This window comes from Polyergus mexicanus, unplaced genomic scaffold (assembly GCF_030449975.1).
Source record: "Polyergus mexicanus isolate NDT 795.1 unplaced genomic scaffold, iyPolMexi1.0 SCAF_19, whole genome shotgun sequence".
NCBI classification, from domain to species: domain Eukaryota; kingdom Metazoa; phylum Arthropoda; class Insecta; order Hymenoptera; family Formicidae; genus Polyergus; species Polyergus mexicanus.
The window spans coordinates 4,922,934-4,941,524 of record NW_027223339.1 but is presented as its reverse complement, the minus strand read 5'-3'; the positions used below and the strand labels follow the sequence as shown (position 1 = coordinate 4,941,524).

General features: G+C 36.1%; 2 protein-coding genes across 6 annotated transcripts in view; one reads left to right on the top strand and one right to left on the bottom strand.

Moving 5' to 3' along the window:
• The window catches only part of Egfr (epidermal growth factor receptor), a 155,394-nt gene that overhangs the window by 103,803 nt on the left and 33,000 nt on the right, over positions 1 to 18,591 (top strand). The window lies entirely within an intron of this gene.
• Positions 13,238 to 17,960, bottom strand: LOC138941593 (uncharacterized protein PF3D7_1120000). Its single transcript, XM_070311423.1, has 2 exons — positions 17,906 to 17,960; positions 13,238 to 17,532 (listed from the first exon to the last, which is right to left on the bottom strand). The coding sequence occupies exons 1-2, from the start codon at positions 17,958 to 17,960 to the stop codon at positions 13,238 to 13,240; spliced, it is 4,350 nt and encodes a 1,449-aa protein (XP_070167524.1).

The window sequence follows — 18,591 nt, the reverse complement described above, 5'->3', positions numbered from 1 at the left end:
CGAGCGTTATTAATGGCGACGTTCATTACGATCATCGATAACAGGGAATACATTAGCCAGGATATTACTTAACATTACATAGTTTGCGTCATCGTTCGTTTGACTCGTGGATAATAATTACACGGTTTAACGATCATTATCGCGACGATCGCTTCATCTCGATAGGCTAATAGGTGCGAGTGAACGTAAAGTTAAACGCTAAAAGAGACGGTTTATAAATTCATTTTGTAAAAAGAAGAAAACGAATAGGTTTGACAGGGAAGAGACACGTCTGGTTTCATTCTTTTCCGTCACCGCTAATAGCATTCCCTTATTCGTATCATTTCGCGTTACAGATTTGGCACACAAGTGCCCCATTAACGTAAATACGTTCCTGCGAAACCAGTTTGCATCTAGATGCTGAAAAGCTCGACGATTGATCGGCGCGATACCGCGAAACATTAGCACGCGCTACCGGACCGAGAGTAAGTTCCTTTAAGACGTGCGCAGACTAACGATAAATTATAGATGGCCAATGAGAGCACGTGTGCTTTGCTCAATGACCGGTAAATATCCTTATGAGAGCATTAGCGTGCATAATTATCTGTATCTTTACAGAATAATTTTATGAAGAAACTACTTTCGATAGTTAATGTTAAGTTGGCGATTTGACATGTGACAGAAGAAGAGATAAATCATTGCTGGATAAAGTTGATGAGTCATGCAATTAAGCAACAATTAAGAAACATGTTACTTAAAATCTTTTCGCGAATAATTTTTTAAAACATACATACATGTGTCAATACTGTATCTTTTATAATATTATTCTAATTAATTTCTCCGAAAAATACATGCGTTTTTAAATTGATTTTATTAACTGCCGCATTCTTGTCTTCATAAAACTTCAACTGTTTTAATTAATTCTAGCCGTTCACCAGATATTTTTTTTTTCTACTTTTCAATAAGAACAGTCTGTAAAAAAAGTTTAACGAACGGTTGCCAAATCGTGTTTATGCTTATTTTATATGTTGTTCTTCACTGATATTCTGATACGGTAGCAGATCTGCGTATAGACGAGACGACAACTCTGGACGAGCACGTGTGTCAGTGTGCGTTCGAGACACTCCCATACGTGTTACGCACATACAAGTCCGGCACGAGTTACGAGCTCCGGTTAGCATCGAGCGTGTCGCCGCCGTCTACACGGTGTCCAGATATGGCAGTCACACCGAACCGTCGTCTATCCTGTCCCGTACCGAGAGTCCTTGACGCCCACCCTGTGTATACGGTGTTCCGCGATGTATCCCACGACACCTTAACACGAAGATCCCCCCCCCACCCCCCACCGACCATCGTACGGGCATTGTACGGGGAAGCCCTCGCGGCGCCTTACATAATTGAGCTACGCCCGGAGGAGGCTTTTCACCCTCGGCCGGTCTGTCTCCCGGACCGCGCTGGATCTCATTGTCCAGGTTTCATCTTCCCAACTTGGAGACGCTTGTCGGTGAGAGCGAAGGTCGTCGGCTCGCTCGCACCGGAAGTAACGGGTACTTCTGCACTCGACCGTATCGATCGGCTGCTTGCGATTAGCGAGCATTCGGAGGGTTGAAAATTATAGAAGCGGTCTATCGATTATCTTGGAATGCATCTCAGCTTTTTAATGGGATCGCGCGCAAATAAAAATTTTTTGCAACTTATGCAGAATTTATGCGACGATAATCGTGTTGTACATAAATTTCTATTGAATTTTATTAATATAATATTATGTAATTTAAGTGTAATTATTTTTTCCACATTATTTTTATCAATCATCTCGCGATGCGTCGATTTTTTCTTGGAATTACATAATTACAACAGAAAATCATTAACATAGAAGGCCAAACCTTCTATATCAGCAACGTCCCTAAAAGATCAGCGCTTAATTAAACTGGCAGAACCAAGTGGTCTTAATTATCCGAGCTCGATCGTTTCGGCAGGCGCGAAGTCTGATCGATCCTGGGGAAGTGCGTGGAATTCGCCGATTTCTTGAAAACTGGACGACGCTTAGGAATCGCCGATTTTTTGCCGCTTGCTTGTACCATTTCGGCGTGTCAGTCTGCACCCTTCTCTCTCTCTCTCTCTTCCTTCTCCGCTCCTCTCCTTCCTTCCTCTTTTCCGCCGCCCCACGTCGCTCGGTATGTTAATGTCATTCTTTCGAAACCCCTCGTCTTCCCGATTCGACGTACTAGCCCAGCCAGGTTTTTCGTCACGGAAAGGATATCGCGTCTAATTGACGAGTGGCGGGACTACTACGGTATACACTAGGCTGCGATGGTGCTGACATGTGTCCGAGGTGTCCGGAGCAACGTTCTGCCTTGTCTTATTATACGCTAGACACCCCGATATTTCGGCGGATCGCGGCAAATACTCGGCGACGGGTTGTACGTCAGAAGAAAAGGGACTGCTACGTTATCGAAGAAAGGGATGTCATCTCGAAAATACGCGATACGAGATACCTGTAGAATATTTCCGACATTCCCGCGTCTTTTTTCATCGATCTTATCACAACTTGCTGAATTTTAAATTATTGTTTTTTTATTCTTCTTAGTTTTACACTTCTTTAATTTTTTTTCTGACTAGAAACAAAGATTTTAAGTAAGTTAATTTCGAACCAATTATATATAATATAGTGGATATAATATAATTCGATTAATTATATAAAAGAGTGATAGTTGAATAGAAGATTGTCTAAATTTTTTCCATAATTTGATCGGTTAGAGTTAGATTATCATAATAGCACAATTACTCTTATCATTTTTTTTTTTTTTTTGTACAAGATTGTAATATTAATTCACAGATTATTTTAAAAGCACATAGGTCTCTGACTATTAATAAATTTGAGATAACGAATAGTATGTAGAAAACATACATATATATTGATTTTAAATTTCTAAGCGAAACAATATTAAGCGACTTTTGAAACACGGGTTGTGTTTTATAAATGATTATACGAATCTCATCCTCATCAATGTCACCGTGAATATAGCACGTATATAGCTACGTCACGGGAACAATTGCGTTTAATTGATACGCTGGGAGGAGCGCAGCCGTCTAGATCCCATGAACAAAGAGACTTTTCCTTTACCTTGCGGTGCGTCGCGGATATAGGGAGCTCGTTAATGATCGGAAAAAGGTGCGCTTAAAAGCGACAGGTATACCTTTCGGGACGCTGTCGAGACGTGGGCGAATCCTGCCGTTTATGGAGGCGCGCTACTCGAAAGATTCTATTCGTGTGTTCTAATAAGCTCTCGCTCGGCGCGAAAGGCTCACGACCGTTTAACGTGTGGGTGAGAGTCGAAGTGTGAGAGGATGAGACAGAGAGGCAGAGAGAGAGAGAGAGAGAGAGAGAAATGGGCAGAGAAGAAAATTAAATTTACTTCACGTCCCAGGACATAAGTTTCTGTGGCACACTTTACATATAAAAAATTAAATTGAAGATTATATATTAAAATATTTGATTGTTTAATTTACGGACAAATTTAACTAACAATATAGCGTAGAAAAAGTAAAAGTAAATAATTTCAGAAACGATTATCGAGCATAAAAATATAGTAAAAAATTAAAATAATATTAAATGATTAATTTTTGATATTACTCATAGAAAGGTTTCGTAATATTTAAAATAAAAGTAGGAGTGAACGCACAAAGAAGAAAACAATTTGTAGCTATATTCTAAGAGAGAGAGAGAGAGAGAGAAAAGAAAATATATATAGTTTACAACTAAAAAGTCAGATTAAATAAAAAAAACTATTATACAATCGTAATTAGAAAAAAAAAATCATTTCTAACTGTTATTCAAAATATATTTTTGATAAAAGAGATATAAAGAGTTTGGATGCGAGAGAGAGAGAGAGAGAGAGAAAGAGAAACATATCGCGAGGGAGGAATTCTGTTTTCGTGACGTCGTAGTTGGTGCCACGAGCAGTAGTTGGCCTTTCAAGTGGGTGTAGCTTCTTCGCGAGGACGGAGAATACGCTGCAACGGTGACATCATCGACTGCGTAGTCAGCTGACTCGACTTAGATGGAGCGAAAGAACGGAGAAAAGCGCGTCGCGTAATTGCGACCGCTATCGCCGTTCTCATTATTATTATCGTCATTATCTATTAAGAACGACCTCGCCGAACGGATGTCGACCTAGTGGTCAAGAACCCCGACTTGATGTGATTGTCGGATGTTGAAAAATGCGTTGGTGTAAATCAGATGACGGCTTCACTTATGTAATATTCGTATGCGCATTCGTTTGACTATTTTTAAAAATGACTTTTTTAGAACTCTTTCTCTTTCTCTCTCTCTCTCTCTCTCTCTCTTGATTCAACTTTTTAATTTTTAAAAATATTAAATATCTTAATATATGTATAAAATAATCCATTTTTTTTTTAATTATTGCATAATTTCAATGTTATTATTATCAATATAATATATTTAATAATTTCTCTCAAAGTTTGCCAATTTTCGTATGATATATTTTCTCAAATTACTCATTAATCTGCAATGAGGTGCCTTCGTGTCGGGTAGGGGGAGAACGCGACTGTTCCTTCATCCTAGCGTATGTCCTGCCGAATCCTTCGAGAGACCGACCGTCCGCGAATGGGCTCTTCGCATTGATCCGATGGTACCGGCGGACCTACGGCGAGAGTCGTCGTCGCAAGAAAGACCAAACGGCTACGAGGAATACGGGGGCCGATAGTAAATTCAAGTGAGACATTGTCCCTCGATTCCTCCCCCCGTGCCGGTTTCGAACAGGGTGGTCCCACCGCCGCGAGGCTGCAACGTCGCATTCCCATCGGCCGCATAACGAGCTCTCGGGGCACTGTCTCGCGCGCGCTCCCCTCGCTCCCCGCTCACCTCTCGCCATCTCGTTCTCTCTCAGCAACCGCTCCTGGGTGTTCCATACGTCAGACGAACCGTATGTTCGCGGGGAGTAATTCCTAAATCGAATAAATTGCATTTCGTTGACCGGCACGCACGGGCAGCTGTTTACTTGCCAATTCCGTATTCGCGAAGATCTGATTGAATAAGATTTGAAAAGTTATCCAGATGTTTCTGTATCTTTTCCCTTCGTAAGGCTTCCGCGAGCCTCTTGCGGTAGAGACCGATTATAGCAAAAATATTCGATTTAATTATTTTCATTAATATTTTGATAAAATTATCGTCACTTTGTATATTTATTTATAGCACTTAAGCATAATTGATTAAAAATATGACAGCTTGTTAAGAACTAGTAATTAATCTCTAAATTGTCCCGATTACATTATAAATAGAAAATTAAAGATATAATTTCAAAACGAAATTCGCACAGAATCAAATTACTATGTTATGGATCGTTAAGATTATGACGAGGAAGCAGATAGAGAAACTCTATAACTTAATGTAATTCTTAATTCTAATTAAAATACAATATATATAGAACTAAAGCTATAATTTCCAGAATAATAGAGACTCAATGATTATAGTTAATTAAGCAAGTATAATCCGAATGGAAATGTAGAGAAAAGAGTCGGGCAATCGGAACTTAATCTTATTTGGCAATCGAGCTTTATGATGACTCTCGGATAGCATTATTTCAGAATCTAGAATGGTAGCTGACATCGTTTTGCCTTTCGCTCGCGGTGACTCAGTCGGCCGAATGATATATTAAACGGACGATTAGGAATATTGAATCGAGAGATCGTTATTAGCAGCGTGTTCTCACGCGAATCTCGAAGCGATTCACCTTGAATGCCTTGATTGTAATGAAGCAACCAACATGCCAATGTTTGCAACATTCGCAGATATATCTCTCTGATGTGATTAGAATTTTATCGCTGTTTATTTTATATATTCTTAATTGCTTTCCTCTACCGCACAGAAGTTATAGGACTAAAAATAACATTGTGTTTTATTTATTTATTTATTTTTATTTTTTTTCGGGGAAAAAGTTGCCTATAGCTGTGCAATTTCTAAATATGAAATTTTCAGAGATATTTTTGTCATCTTTTAAAGAAAATTAATATTTTAAGAAGTAAGGAATAGTACAGGAGAGATAGTACTATTGTTTCAAAAATAGAATAATTATAAACCACAGCAATTTAGTTTATATTGTACTTTGTTTATAGTAATATTTTTAAGCAGGCTCATAAAAGTCAAGGCTAATTCTTCTTAAATATACAGCTTTCAAAAATTAAAGGATTAAAGCCTTTTCTTTAAAATCTTTAAAGAAATAAATACAAATTTCGTTTCTGCTTTATATTTTCTAATGGTTAATTTTGTAAATTAACTTTTTTAAATTTTCTTCTCTAGTCAATAATTATTTTCTCATTTTTCGTTTTGAATCCGTTCGATGACCAAAATATATCTGTATACGAAAAGAAAGAGGAAAAGAAGAAATTAAAAGAGTGTCGGCGAACGATATAACTCATAAATCCGTAGCTATACTATTGATCGTAAGTCACGTGCGCCCGCGCACGTGAAGGAAGGAGAAAGAGAGAGAGGAAAAAGCGAGATACAAAGATTTCGATTCTCATTACAGATACGTCACGGCGAACGAAACGATCCGCGCCTCGCCGACTGGAACTTTAATGGCGATTCGATTATATCCGATGCGGAAAAACGCGCTCGGTCGATCGACAGGGAGAAAGGGGGATAAGAAAGAGGTGGCGACCGATAGCCATAAGGCGAGAGAGTCAATTATAATTATTGCACCTGTTAACCCAAGGAGCCGCGCGGCACGATATAATCCTAGATAAGCGGCAGCATTCGTGAGAACGTGTGATTTGATTAAAAGAAAGTAATATAAAGCGCGAGAAGTTTAATAATGTTAACAGTTCCGTTTATCGTCATTTCGACAAAGTTTTAGGAGATCAAGACTTTTAACCGAGAGATTCTGCAACATCGAAGATCGTATTCCTGTCTATTTAACGTCGTATCATATATTTAGCGATAAATATTTTTAATCCTTTGATATATGCAAATAACGTTGCATTATAAATATAAATCAAAATTAATGTTACTTTGCGGTCTAGTAAGTAATGTGAGTTAGTTTCTTTCTATATGACATAATTTTAATATCATATTTAAATGCTATTATCTTATTTAATATGTAATTATATTTAAGTTGTGATATTTTGTTGTTATCTTCTTCGCCTGATTTATTATAATCTGATGTCTATTCTTATTAACTGTCTGTACTAGAGGATTTCTTTCAAAATTAATTAAATTAAATTAAATTAAATTAAATTAAATTTCCATAATTTCTGTCTAAATTTTTGAGAGGAGCAGTTATTCAAACAACTACATCTGCTTTAAACCCCCAAAATAAATCGATAAAATTTTCATCGAAAACTATCTAATTCTTCTGTTTACAAACGTGTGATAATGTGAGGAATTCGTCGTCAACGTGACAATGGTCGATTCGTGGCATGTGTCTTTCTTCAAAAAAGGAATCGACAAGCTTATAGATGGTTGGAAAACCATTGTAGAAAAGAATGGAGACTATATAATTGATTAATAAAAGTGTTATCTCTAAAATATAATCTATTGAAGTTTATATTTAAATCGGGCACGAACTTATGCAATCACCCATAATAGATAAGGAAGATATTACTGGAAAATACTCGCATTAGGAATTAATGTATCTCATTAACTCGCAAACGCATTGCGATACATCGGGATAAAGCGCACTTTATCGCCTCTGCCGAGTGTAAACCATTTCCCGAGAATGGCGATAAAACCTTAGGTTTCAAGTTTGCGCTCAACAGGCTGCAGGACGACCCGTAAACGACCGGTAGGATAAGACAAGTCGGGATTCACAAAGCAATTACTTCATTATCTCGCGAAGAACCGGGCGAATTACGCTAATATCGGCGATATCTCATTAAAGGGGAAAAGAGGAAGAAAAGCAACGTTACTCTCTGTCTATCTCTCTCTCTCTCTCTCTCTCTCTCTCCTTTTATTTTTTTTGCCGCATTCATCGCTCTTCCTCTCAAGAATCTGTCTGAAAGAGCCGTTCTGAAAGCTGTTGTCGTTATCCAGAAGCGAGAAAGGCGTGCATTCCAAAGCTGATCGCAATAAAGTAATCGATTTATAACGGAGCGACGTATCAATAATGCGCACTTAATTAGAGTCGTAAATACATATATGCCTATTATAGAGTACATCAAGCATATACTCGACTAATGTATCCTTCTAGATATTTAAATGAGTAAAGAAAGGGATATATTTTTTTTTACACATATCATTTCATCAATCATCGAAATCGTATCATTAATATTGAAAATAATTGTTGAAAATTATATTAACGAAAATATTTTTTTTTCTTCGAATGATTGAAAATCTTGGTTTCATGTTGTATAAAATTGCTCTTGATAATACAAAATCTGAATATTAATCTTCAAAATAAATAAAACAATAAAGGGAAATAGATAAAATCTTAATTTTAATAGATTCTCGAAGCAAATTTAGAAATTTTTTTATAAATCAAGACTTTTCCTAATTGTATAACTAAAAAATATATTTTTCTCATATCAAATTAATACAAAAAAAAAAAAAAAAAGAAAGAAAAAAGTTTATTATGCAGTATTATAGCTTGAGAAAACGAATCGATTTACGATAACGGGAAGAATGATCCACCGAATGATGACCGATATTTTTTTAGCTCGTACTCCATTTAATCCGCTTATAACGAAGGTTGTAAACCACAAACAACGAATTGCAAAATTAGCTATTGAGTAAAAATGAAATCACACGCCTCTTGTAAAATCCAATCGATGCGCAACAAATTCTCCTTAATATTGCCATGCTATTCATCGCGGCGCGTTGTATCGTTCAACCCTATTAAACTAATTTAAGCACGCTCGCTCGCGAGAGACACGTGTCGCTCGTATCTTGACGTTTCTATAACTTTGCGACTTAAGACTCTAATCTGCTGCGATTTCGTCGCGAATGTGCATTCCTCGCTTCTTCGCCAGCGACGTCGCCGTAAGCGGATTAGCTTGCTCGGACTCGATTTCGCGACTTTATCTGTATATGGCTTCTTCTGACTCTTCTCGATGTCTCTCTCCCGAGCACTTTCCTCTCTGTCGTTAAGGGATTGAGAAGCGCTCGATCCTGTCAAGCCACACGTGGAGATATTTACGATATTTTAAGAATCACAAAAAGCATAAAAATAGAGCAGCAGAAAATAACACTAGAATTAAAAGTCCCATTAAACCTAACTTGGCAATATCTTTTCATATAAAATACATATTTTTAGCGTATATTTTATTTATTTTTTTATGCCGTACGTAACAAATTGCATCGTCTATAAATTTCATTTTTTAATCTTTCTTTATGTATTTATTTCTTTTTCTTTAATTTTTTCCTCTATCTTTCCTAAAAAATTTTGAGGCAATTAGATAGATACCGTAAATCAATAAAAATAAAATCATAAACTTTCTCAACGTATGAAAAAACGTAATTTCTGTACACGAATAAAAAAAAGAAAGCATTATATTGAGGAAAGTAAAAAATGGTGAAAAAATTAAAAATGAAGAAAATTGGACACTCTCTCCGGCTTGCGAAGAAATCTTGCTAAAATTATAATCTTTGCGCGTATAAAATATATTGTACATGTAATCGATCGTCTGGTATGCTATTTTATGTTCAGCTAACTCAGCTATAATTGCTTTCTTAGTAAAGAATAACAGCAATTCAATAAAGCAAAACTTGATTACAGATTACAGATTTAAACTACACCAGATACTGATAAAAAAATTCTCAATTATTATTAATACGGAATTGCAGAAAGAAATAGAAATTAAAGAGCGAAAGAGCCTTTACTCGAAGGTCGTTTATAAATAATGCATTATGATAAATTTAATCATCTGTTGCAAATGAATTCTTGACGATGAGCGTAATTGAAAAAGTTTCGCCGTACGCAATTTACCTTGAAGATAATTAATATTGCTCGTCGAAGTTACGGTATCAAAAAATGTGTATGATGCAGTATCACGTGGTATGCCAAGAAGAAGATTGATATAGCACGCATTGTATAATTAAAACAAACAAGGGACAATTGGAAGCGTCTAAAGTAGGCGGTAGAGGCCCCGTCGTCCTTGCAGCCCGGATTTAATGCAGCTCGCGTGCACATGCACCATAAAAACCAGCATGTGTCGTCAATTCTGTTAGAAGAATCTTCTTATCCTATGATATTTAATAATATTTTTCATTGAATATACTCTTTGCAAAATTGCTTTATAATTTTCCTTTTAATAATCTTTTATTGAAATTTACTTAATAATTGTTTAGCCTTGATAATTAGATTCAATTTTCAATCTAATTTTGAAAAATAACACATTATGTATGTTGACGTTTTTATACAGATTCTTTCAAACAAAAGAATAGAATTAAGTAACCATTCGTAACGAGCATCTGATTAAAAATACAAGCATATCCAAGTATTCAATAATAATAACTTGGATTCTTTTACGATTACAGTGCAGCATAGCCTTCTCGTACCATATTCAGCACGCCGATACGAATGAAATAAAAGCATTTTATATATGAAACAACTAATTTTTTTTACCGATCGCAAGAAAACATAATGGGATTGCCATTTATAGAATCCATTATAGGAAAGAAAAATCGAAATACAAAGTGAAAGTTAAATCGTATGTATTAAGGATACCTTATCAAACGTTTTTTCGTTTCTGCAAAAATAACTGAATATGCAAATATTCATGAGATACGTTTTAATGAAATGTATTCGGATATGAATCCCATTGTCTTAAACATATTGTAACTTAAACATAATAATTTTATAATAATTTGTAATATTGTACAACTTGTAATTTATAATACTTTTATACTTCATATTATCTAAATAAATTGTATATATTATATATATATATATATATATATATATATATACAATATATATTTATTTATTTATTTATAAAAATAATTCACATTTTACTATATAATCTTCCGCAAATTATAGTTAGTGTTAGAAGACCGTACTTGAAATAATTTTTGAATCAAAGTTTTTCTCGATATTATCGCAAAGGAATGGAGAATCTTCGGCATTTTTACCTGACGTTAGTTCAAGGACGCTTAGGAAAAGTCAGCGGGATTCCTCGGAATCTCTTGCGTTCCGCCAAGATGAGCGATGGACGTAGCAGTAGAGTTGTTCTTGAACATTTATAAGAGGTTGCCGGCAACGCCGTGATAAATCAAACCGGGATCCGACGTAGCCGTTAGGGCACGGGAGGGTAGCGGTGGAGAAAGAGGGGGAGGGTAGGGTCGAACCGGACTCTCGTGGGGTCAGATCAACTTTCGTTGCCGCGCGGAGGAAAGCCAAGAGCGGCAAGAGAGGCTGTCGAGATCTCGAGATGAATGCTGAGTAACGGGGGGGGAAAAAAAAAAAAAAAAAATCATCTGCATTCCTGGCTATATCAAGGATGCTGCTGGTCGCTTTCGATAATTAACGGCCTTATCGTCAATTAGAACTCCCGAGTATAGCGTGATAATATTTTCTACTAGCCTTTTTTTTATTTTTTTCATCGAGGATATTCTGACAAACGAATAGAAGAATAGAATACTATTCCTATCAAACTATAATTCTAATTATGATAATAAAAGAAACGAAAAACTGTTAATTATAGTTAACACTGTTCTATGTCAGTATAATGAGGTCATTGAAGCTTGATAAGATTACTGACGAGTGGCAGCAACGCGAAGCGCGACTAAGCGCGATACGACCACGCGGACAAAATATATTTGACGTATAATTGTCGATGAAGCTTTGCTTGACCCTGACTGTCCGGATACATTACTTCGAATGACTGGCGAGCTGCCAGAATGGGTCTATGTGCGCGGTAAACGCATGTGTAATGATAGGTTTCTCCTTGACGGGACGTGGCACGAACCGCGGCGCCCTTCGACGATGGAGCACAATCTTCGACGAGCCCAAGGCCCTCATGTCGGAGGCTCCAAATTGGTGCCCGTCGCGAATTGACATAATGACGGGTATCGTGCCGTACCGATAACACCACTCGAAGGATCGAGTTCGTGCGTCGCTTCGATCATTTACTAGAATGCTGAGAAAAAACGATGGTTCGCTTTAAAATGGAAACTTTCAGATTAATGCTTTTACCTATTTATTATGTAGAAGATCGATTTATTTTATTGCGATAAAATGATTTTGTCTCTATTTTAGTAGATTTTATTACGGTCGTATTTGAATTTAATATTTTAAAGCAATAATTTTTTACGCAAGTTAAAAGATTAAAATATTATAGAATATATAGTTATTATATAGCTTCTGTTCCATAATGAATATTAGAGCTACAAGAAAGAAGCATTATATATTAAATAATATTTATATGCTAATAATAATATCAAATAATATATGATAAATGCTATTTAAATGATATATTTTTTAAATAATAAATAATTAAATATATAATTAAAAAATAATATATTAGATATAAATGAAATGTTTGTGAGTGCTAGAAAATTATGAAGAAATTTTATGATAATTTCTGAAATGTAAAATTCACTTAACATTCGTGTCATATATATTTTAACATAAATAAACAAAAATATTTTTACGGGTCGTGGATATCAAATTCTTAGCACATCGCAGAAGAGCGATTTTTATGATCGACAGTAACAAGATCGGTACAATTGGCGAGAAGAGCATCGATATTTTCGATCATAAATAAGAAATTGATGCATGTTCCTCCCTTGTTCATGGTCGGTTGGTCCATATATATTCGTGCTTCCTCTCGTCATCTGCCCCCTCGACGCGACCCTACTCTTACGGCCCGCGGCCTCGTTGCGAATCTATTGTCCACGATGCGTTTCAAGATGCCGCCAACGGCTTTAATGAGAATTTTAATTACCCAATCCGCTGCTTTCTCGAAACCAGCCGGCGAAACGCAAAGCTATTCGAGAAGTAATTATCTTTGCGCAAACTGCATCCAATCAAATCTCGCGCTCGTTCCTAGTGCGATCGAAGAGTTTGATTAGACGACATTAGATAACGTAATGCATACGCGTGTCCCTTTGGCAAAATTATTTATTATGTTTGACAATTTTGTGTACGAGGGATATTATTCGTTAAAATTTCTTAAGAGTTAGCAATATGACATATATCACTAACTGATGCTATTCAAACACACATGAATAATTTAGCATAATTTAAATATACCGATGCAATTTAATAAATCTTTCCGCAAAATTTCTTAATACGATATACGATTAAAATAATTTCTCATTCTTGTTAATATCGCTTCTGGATCGTTGCAACCAAGCGGAATATAGCATGCTTTTCTCTGGTCTGTCTACGTTAATCCACGATCCAGCACTTCCGATTATCCTTGGCGCACGATGTTCTAACATATTGTTGTGCAAATTTCGCGGAACCTTAAACATGGCTGATTGCGAATTCGATATAGTATCGTCCCTCCTATTGTAGTTCGGATACAATGGTTCCATTAAGATGGATTTTCTCTCATATGTGCAATTATCGTTTGACATTACTATGGATTTCGTCTTTGAATCAGCTGACTTAAAACCGATCGAACCATTTGGCTTTCTCAAAAGAGAACCAGCTGCTTCTGAAAGATTTCTTTTATCCTTGCCCGACTTTGATTTATCCAGATGATTTTTTTCGCAACTCTTCGATAATGAATCGTTGCTCTTGGGATTTTGCGTTACGATCCTGGCTATTTTATTTTCCGCATCATCCTTTTTATCCATCTTTTTGACAAATTTATCCGGCGTCTTTCTCGCATTTTTCTCCATCAAATTTTTATTTGCTGCACGATCTTCTAGTTTAGAAATTATTAATTTTGAATTTGATTTTGTTTGTGATTGTTTATCTATATTAGCTATTTTATTTGTATTTATGTTGTATTTCGTTTGTATTTCATTTATGATCTCCAACGGCGATTTCTTTTGATTTATCATTTTTTTATCCGAAGATTCTTGAGGTGAATTACTCTCTAACGTCGGTATTGTCGGGTTTCTTGATTTTTCAATTTCTTGGATAGTCTCTGAAGTATTTTTTATATTTGATAAATTCTTTGGTCTATTTTGCTTTGTTTCTTCTGATGGCATTTTTATTGACATCCCTAATTTTTCTGACTTGATCGTTCCTGAAGTAATTTTGATACTTGACGAAGAGCCAGGTTTGTCTTTGCCATATTCCAATAATGACTTTTTCTTCTCATTAAGATTATCTTGAAAAACGATGGTATCTTCTGTCAGTTTTTTCTGTTTTCTTAATGTTTGCGTTGATTTCAACGGATCTTTTGAATTCGAAGTATTTGTAGTCATAACATCATTTTGATAAATCTGCTGTATATTCTTAATATCATTCTTATTTTCTAGTTTCACATCTGATGTCGCAACGTTTTTTACCAATAGATTTTCCTTTTCTTTCAAAATATTCATCCTTATTTCTAATTTCTTTGCCTCATCCAATTTCGTTTGCTTTATTGGCACTGTCTTAGCAATCTGCTCTCTTATTTCTGTCACAGATGTATTTGGTACCGAGACTTTTATTGTGCCCGCTGGTGGACTTTGAATTTCTCCTACTCGGCTATTTATTTTCACTGTCGGTTCTCGCGATGTGCCTTTACTTTTTTCAATCATTTTTAGAGCATCCGGAATATTTTCTATTTTTGATTTTGTACCGAGTACGTCGTCGATTGACTTTGTCTGCTTTAAAGAATAATTATCTGTCTTCTCTCGATTTCTTTTTAGTGATAAATCCTGTGCACTATTTAATGTCTTTTTTTGCAACACAGATGCTTTCTCTCTTACATCATGCTCGCTTATATTCGTTGCACCAGATGTAGATAATGCAATTGGTTTTGTTTGTATAATCCCAAAAATATTTTTATCTTCTTGTACAGCTGACATTTGATTATCTTTAATTTTTAAGTCACTTTTCATATAAGAATTTTCTTTATTCGGTTTTAATCTAAAGGAATAATAAGGAATTGGCTTAGATTCTACATATTGCTCTACAGATTTTGAATGCGAAGTCAAATCGCTTGACTTATTTATAGTAATAGTTGCGTCATTTATCGATTGTATTTTCTTCGTTAGAAGCGGTTTGGGATGCTCTTCTTTCTTTTTTATCTTATTAAAAGAATCTGAAGAGGACCACCAAGGGATCGTTTTTGAAGGAACCCGATGGCCAGAAGATTCATTTTTATCATACTTATTCGTCAGAGATCGTATAGTATTCATTACTTTCTTGGCATTCAAATTTTTAATTTCAGGCTTATTTCTTTCTTCGATTAATGAGACATCTGTCATCGTTTCATCGGTTGAAAGATTTTTCGCTGTTTTACGTTGGATATTGAGCTCAACATCGCCCGAAGCTTTATGCTCGTTAATATTTTTCTCAGCCATGTTGTCAGATTTGACGTCTATTCGATCAGAAAATCCATACTGTTGCATGTTATCGCTGCTAAAAGTATCCTCGCGAGCTCTCCCGGACTCGTTAAACGAATAGTAACTCTTAGAAATCGGTGATGATGATTCTGGTGTCGTATCTTTATCGTCGTATTGATATCGCTTTGTTTCCCGCGGCTTCTCAGCACTACCCTTTATAGATTGGTCCTGAAAATTGGCAGATATCTGCACGTTTAATATCTGACCTGTGCTCGAATCAGTTTCCTTCGATAAATCAGTTTCTCCGATCTTGCTTGGCGCATTCGCATCGTCCTTGGCGAACGGTATCCTGATCTCGATTTTGTCCATCGAGCTCACCACATCTAGCCTCTCCGTTCTCGCAGTGATACTCTTGAGCTCCGAAACCGGTTTGCCGTTGATTGAAAACTCAATTTGTTTGACTGGGGCGGAGTCCTCGCTAATCGAAATACGCATCGGACCGAAATCGTTGCGCTGCGGCGCACTTTTCGCACCTCGCCTCGTTGAAACGTTCCATTGATTTTCCGTCGACTGTGGATCTTCCTTTCGATCAGATTGCACAACGACAGAGAGCTGCTTGGAGGCAGGATTCGAAGAATCAAATAATCCGTTCGAGACTGAATCCACGTTAATGGACACAACGGATTCTTTTTCAGAAGGCACCATGCGTAATTTGACCTGCGGTTGCTTTAATACACTGGTAGTACCGCTAGTTTGTACGTGCGTTGAACTCTTCCTCGCAGATGAACTCGTTACGTTGCTGAAATGTTGCGGCAGATCTGAGGTCTTATCACTCAATTGCGAATAATAATTATGCTTCCGCAGCGCGAAATCATTATTACATTTTTTCATTTTATCAGTCTTGTCCGATCGATGGTCCAGTTTTCTAATCGCTGTATCCTTCTCCTTTTGCTTGTGAGCTTTGATGAGCTTCGTGAGTTTGTGAACCTTGTGCAGCGAATTATCAGATGTATCTACGAATCGTGGTATGTCACTTTCCTTCAACTTGGAGATGTTAACGGTCCTTGCGGTTCTTCTCTCGATGACACTTCTCAAGTCCCTCGTGACGCTTTCTATTTCGTTTAACCAATTATGTTTCTTTGGAACGATCAGCTGTTCTTTGACATTCTTCTCGAGCGGTATCGTAGCGACGGTAAGCGATGTTTTTCGTAGCGTCTCTTGCGTATTCGTGCTATTGGCTTTCCTCGGAGTGACAAAGGATTGAAGAGATTTTCTTGCCAATACATTTCTACTTAGCACTAAACCACCGTTTGAAATATTTGCAAGAGAAATGTTATGCATAGACTTACTGCAATCGGCGACTAATTTCGCGTAAGAATGATCGTCGTTCTTCGAATCGTTAGCAATAATGCGGTCTTGATTGGTAACTTTATTTATCGTTTTGGCATTCGTGTTTTTGTTATCACGCTGAACGCATCGATCGAACGACTTAATAGCTTCAGCGGGAAGGGATGAATAATTTTTTTGCCCTTCAATTGGAACTCCATTATATTCAGTAACGTTTGCAATTTTCTTAACCGAAGGTGGTGTCGAGAAAGTACTCAATGGACTCTTAAGTATTGTATTGTCGAAATAAAGACTATCATTTCGTACACCTACGGTGGATACTTTATATAGGGCCTCGCTGTAATCGGCTATCATCTCTGCATACGATCGAGGATATTTTTCAATGGATGCGACAAAACTGCTATGATGATTAACGTTCTTCGCATCGTTTATTATCGCAACGATTTGAGATTTATGTCGTTTATTAAATCCGCTGCTATTAAATTTGACATTTTGGCACGTAGAATAATGGCACATTGTTCTTACTATATTTTCTAATGGCAACTTCTTATCCATCGATAATTTCTTTTTCAATGAAGTCACGCTAGACTTGGTTCTACTGCGTTGTTTGCAAATTGTTTTGTTTCCTTTAGAAATAAAACGCAGATCGTCCGAGCGAAACTGTTTCGAATATTTAATGTCAACATTATAATTTTTATTTGCTACGTATAATCGGTCTGATCCTTGTACTTGAGACTTGAACTGGCGATTTTTGAAATAAATATCAGTATGCTGTCCATAATGCGATGGCAAGCCAGCATCTACGCAATAATAAAAATAATTAATTAATCAATTTTCATTAATTCAAGCATAATATCAGCAACATATAATAAAAAATATATATGTATATATACACTTTTATTTAAATAAATTTAATTAATCTATTATATATTTTATTATAGTACACGCACACACGCGCGCACACGCACACACAGAGAGAGAACCTTTGAGAAAAATCTTAAATTAATAAAGCAATAAAATAAAATTGTATGATTATTTTTAAAATAATATAATATATGTTTAATATTTACGGTAATAAGATTTTTAGAATATGGATATACATGAGAGAAAGAATATCCAGCGAGAAATTTCAGAAAAATTTGTATATGAATAGATTATTTAGAAGAAACTTACTGGATGGAATATGACGAGAAACATTTATACCACGAATATGTTTTAGACGATTCATTTTAAAATCTTAACCAAAAGGATACACTATCGTATATACATTCTAAGCAAACTAAAAACACTCGTTTGATTTGGATCTGCCACCAAAGATAATGAATTGACTAGATGATTTTGGACAAGATTTTATCCCATGCGAAAAAACATGAGCTCTAACGATCCTGTCACAAATATGTCATGCAAGACAAACGAATCACATAGTTTGTTAGATTACTTCAAATTGCGCTACATTTATTTATTTATTTATTTATTTCCATTTATTTGCCGCTAAAATAACCTTATTGCAAATTTTTATTATGTTGTAAAATTTATATTACATTATAAAAATATTTAAATTTCATAAACAAATTCCAAACTCGCGTATTTAAGTTTTCAATGCGAGATTTTGCGTATCCCGCAGACCCATTATTGGCGCTTTCGTGCGATCAAAAATTGTATCGGCGTCACTTTCAAAGCGGCGTATGTCGTTCGTCGAGGATAGATCCCGAGGATAAGAATCCGGCGCGACTTTAACACGAGAACCTTGTAACGGCACAATGCCACAGTGGACGCGTTTATCTTCGCGATCTTCCCTTCTATGCCGCTTCGATTTCGATTTATTCTCTTCGACTACCAGTCGCTTTATTCATCGGCTC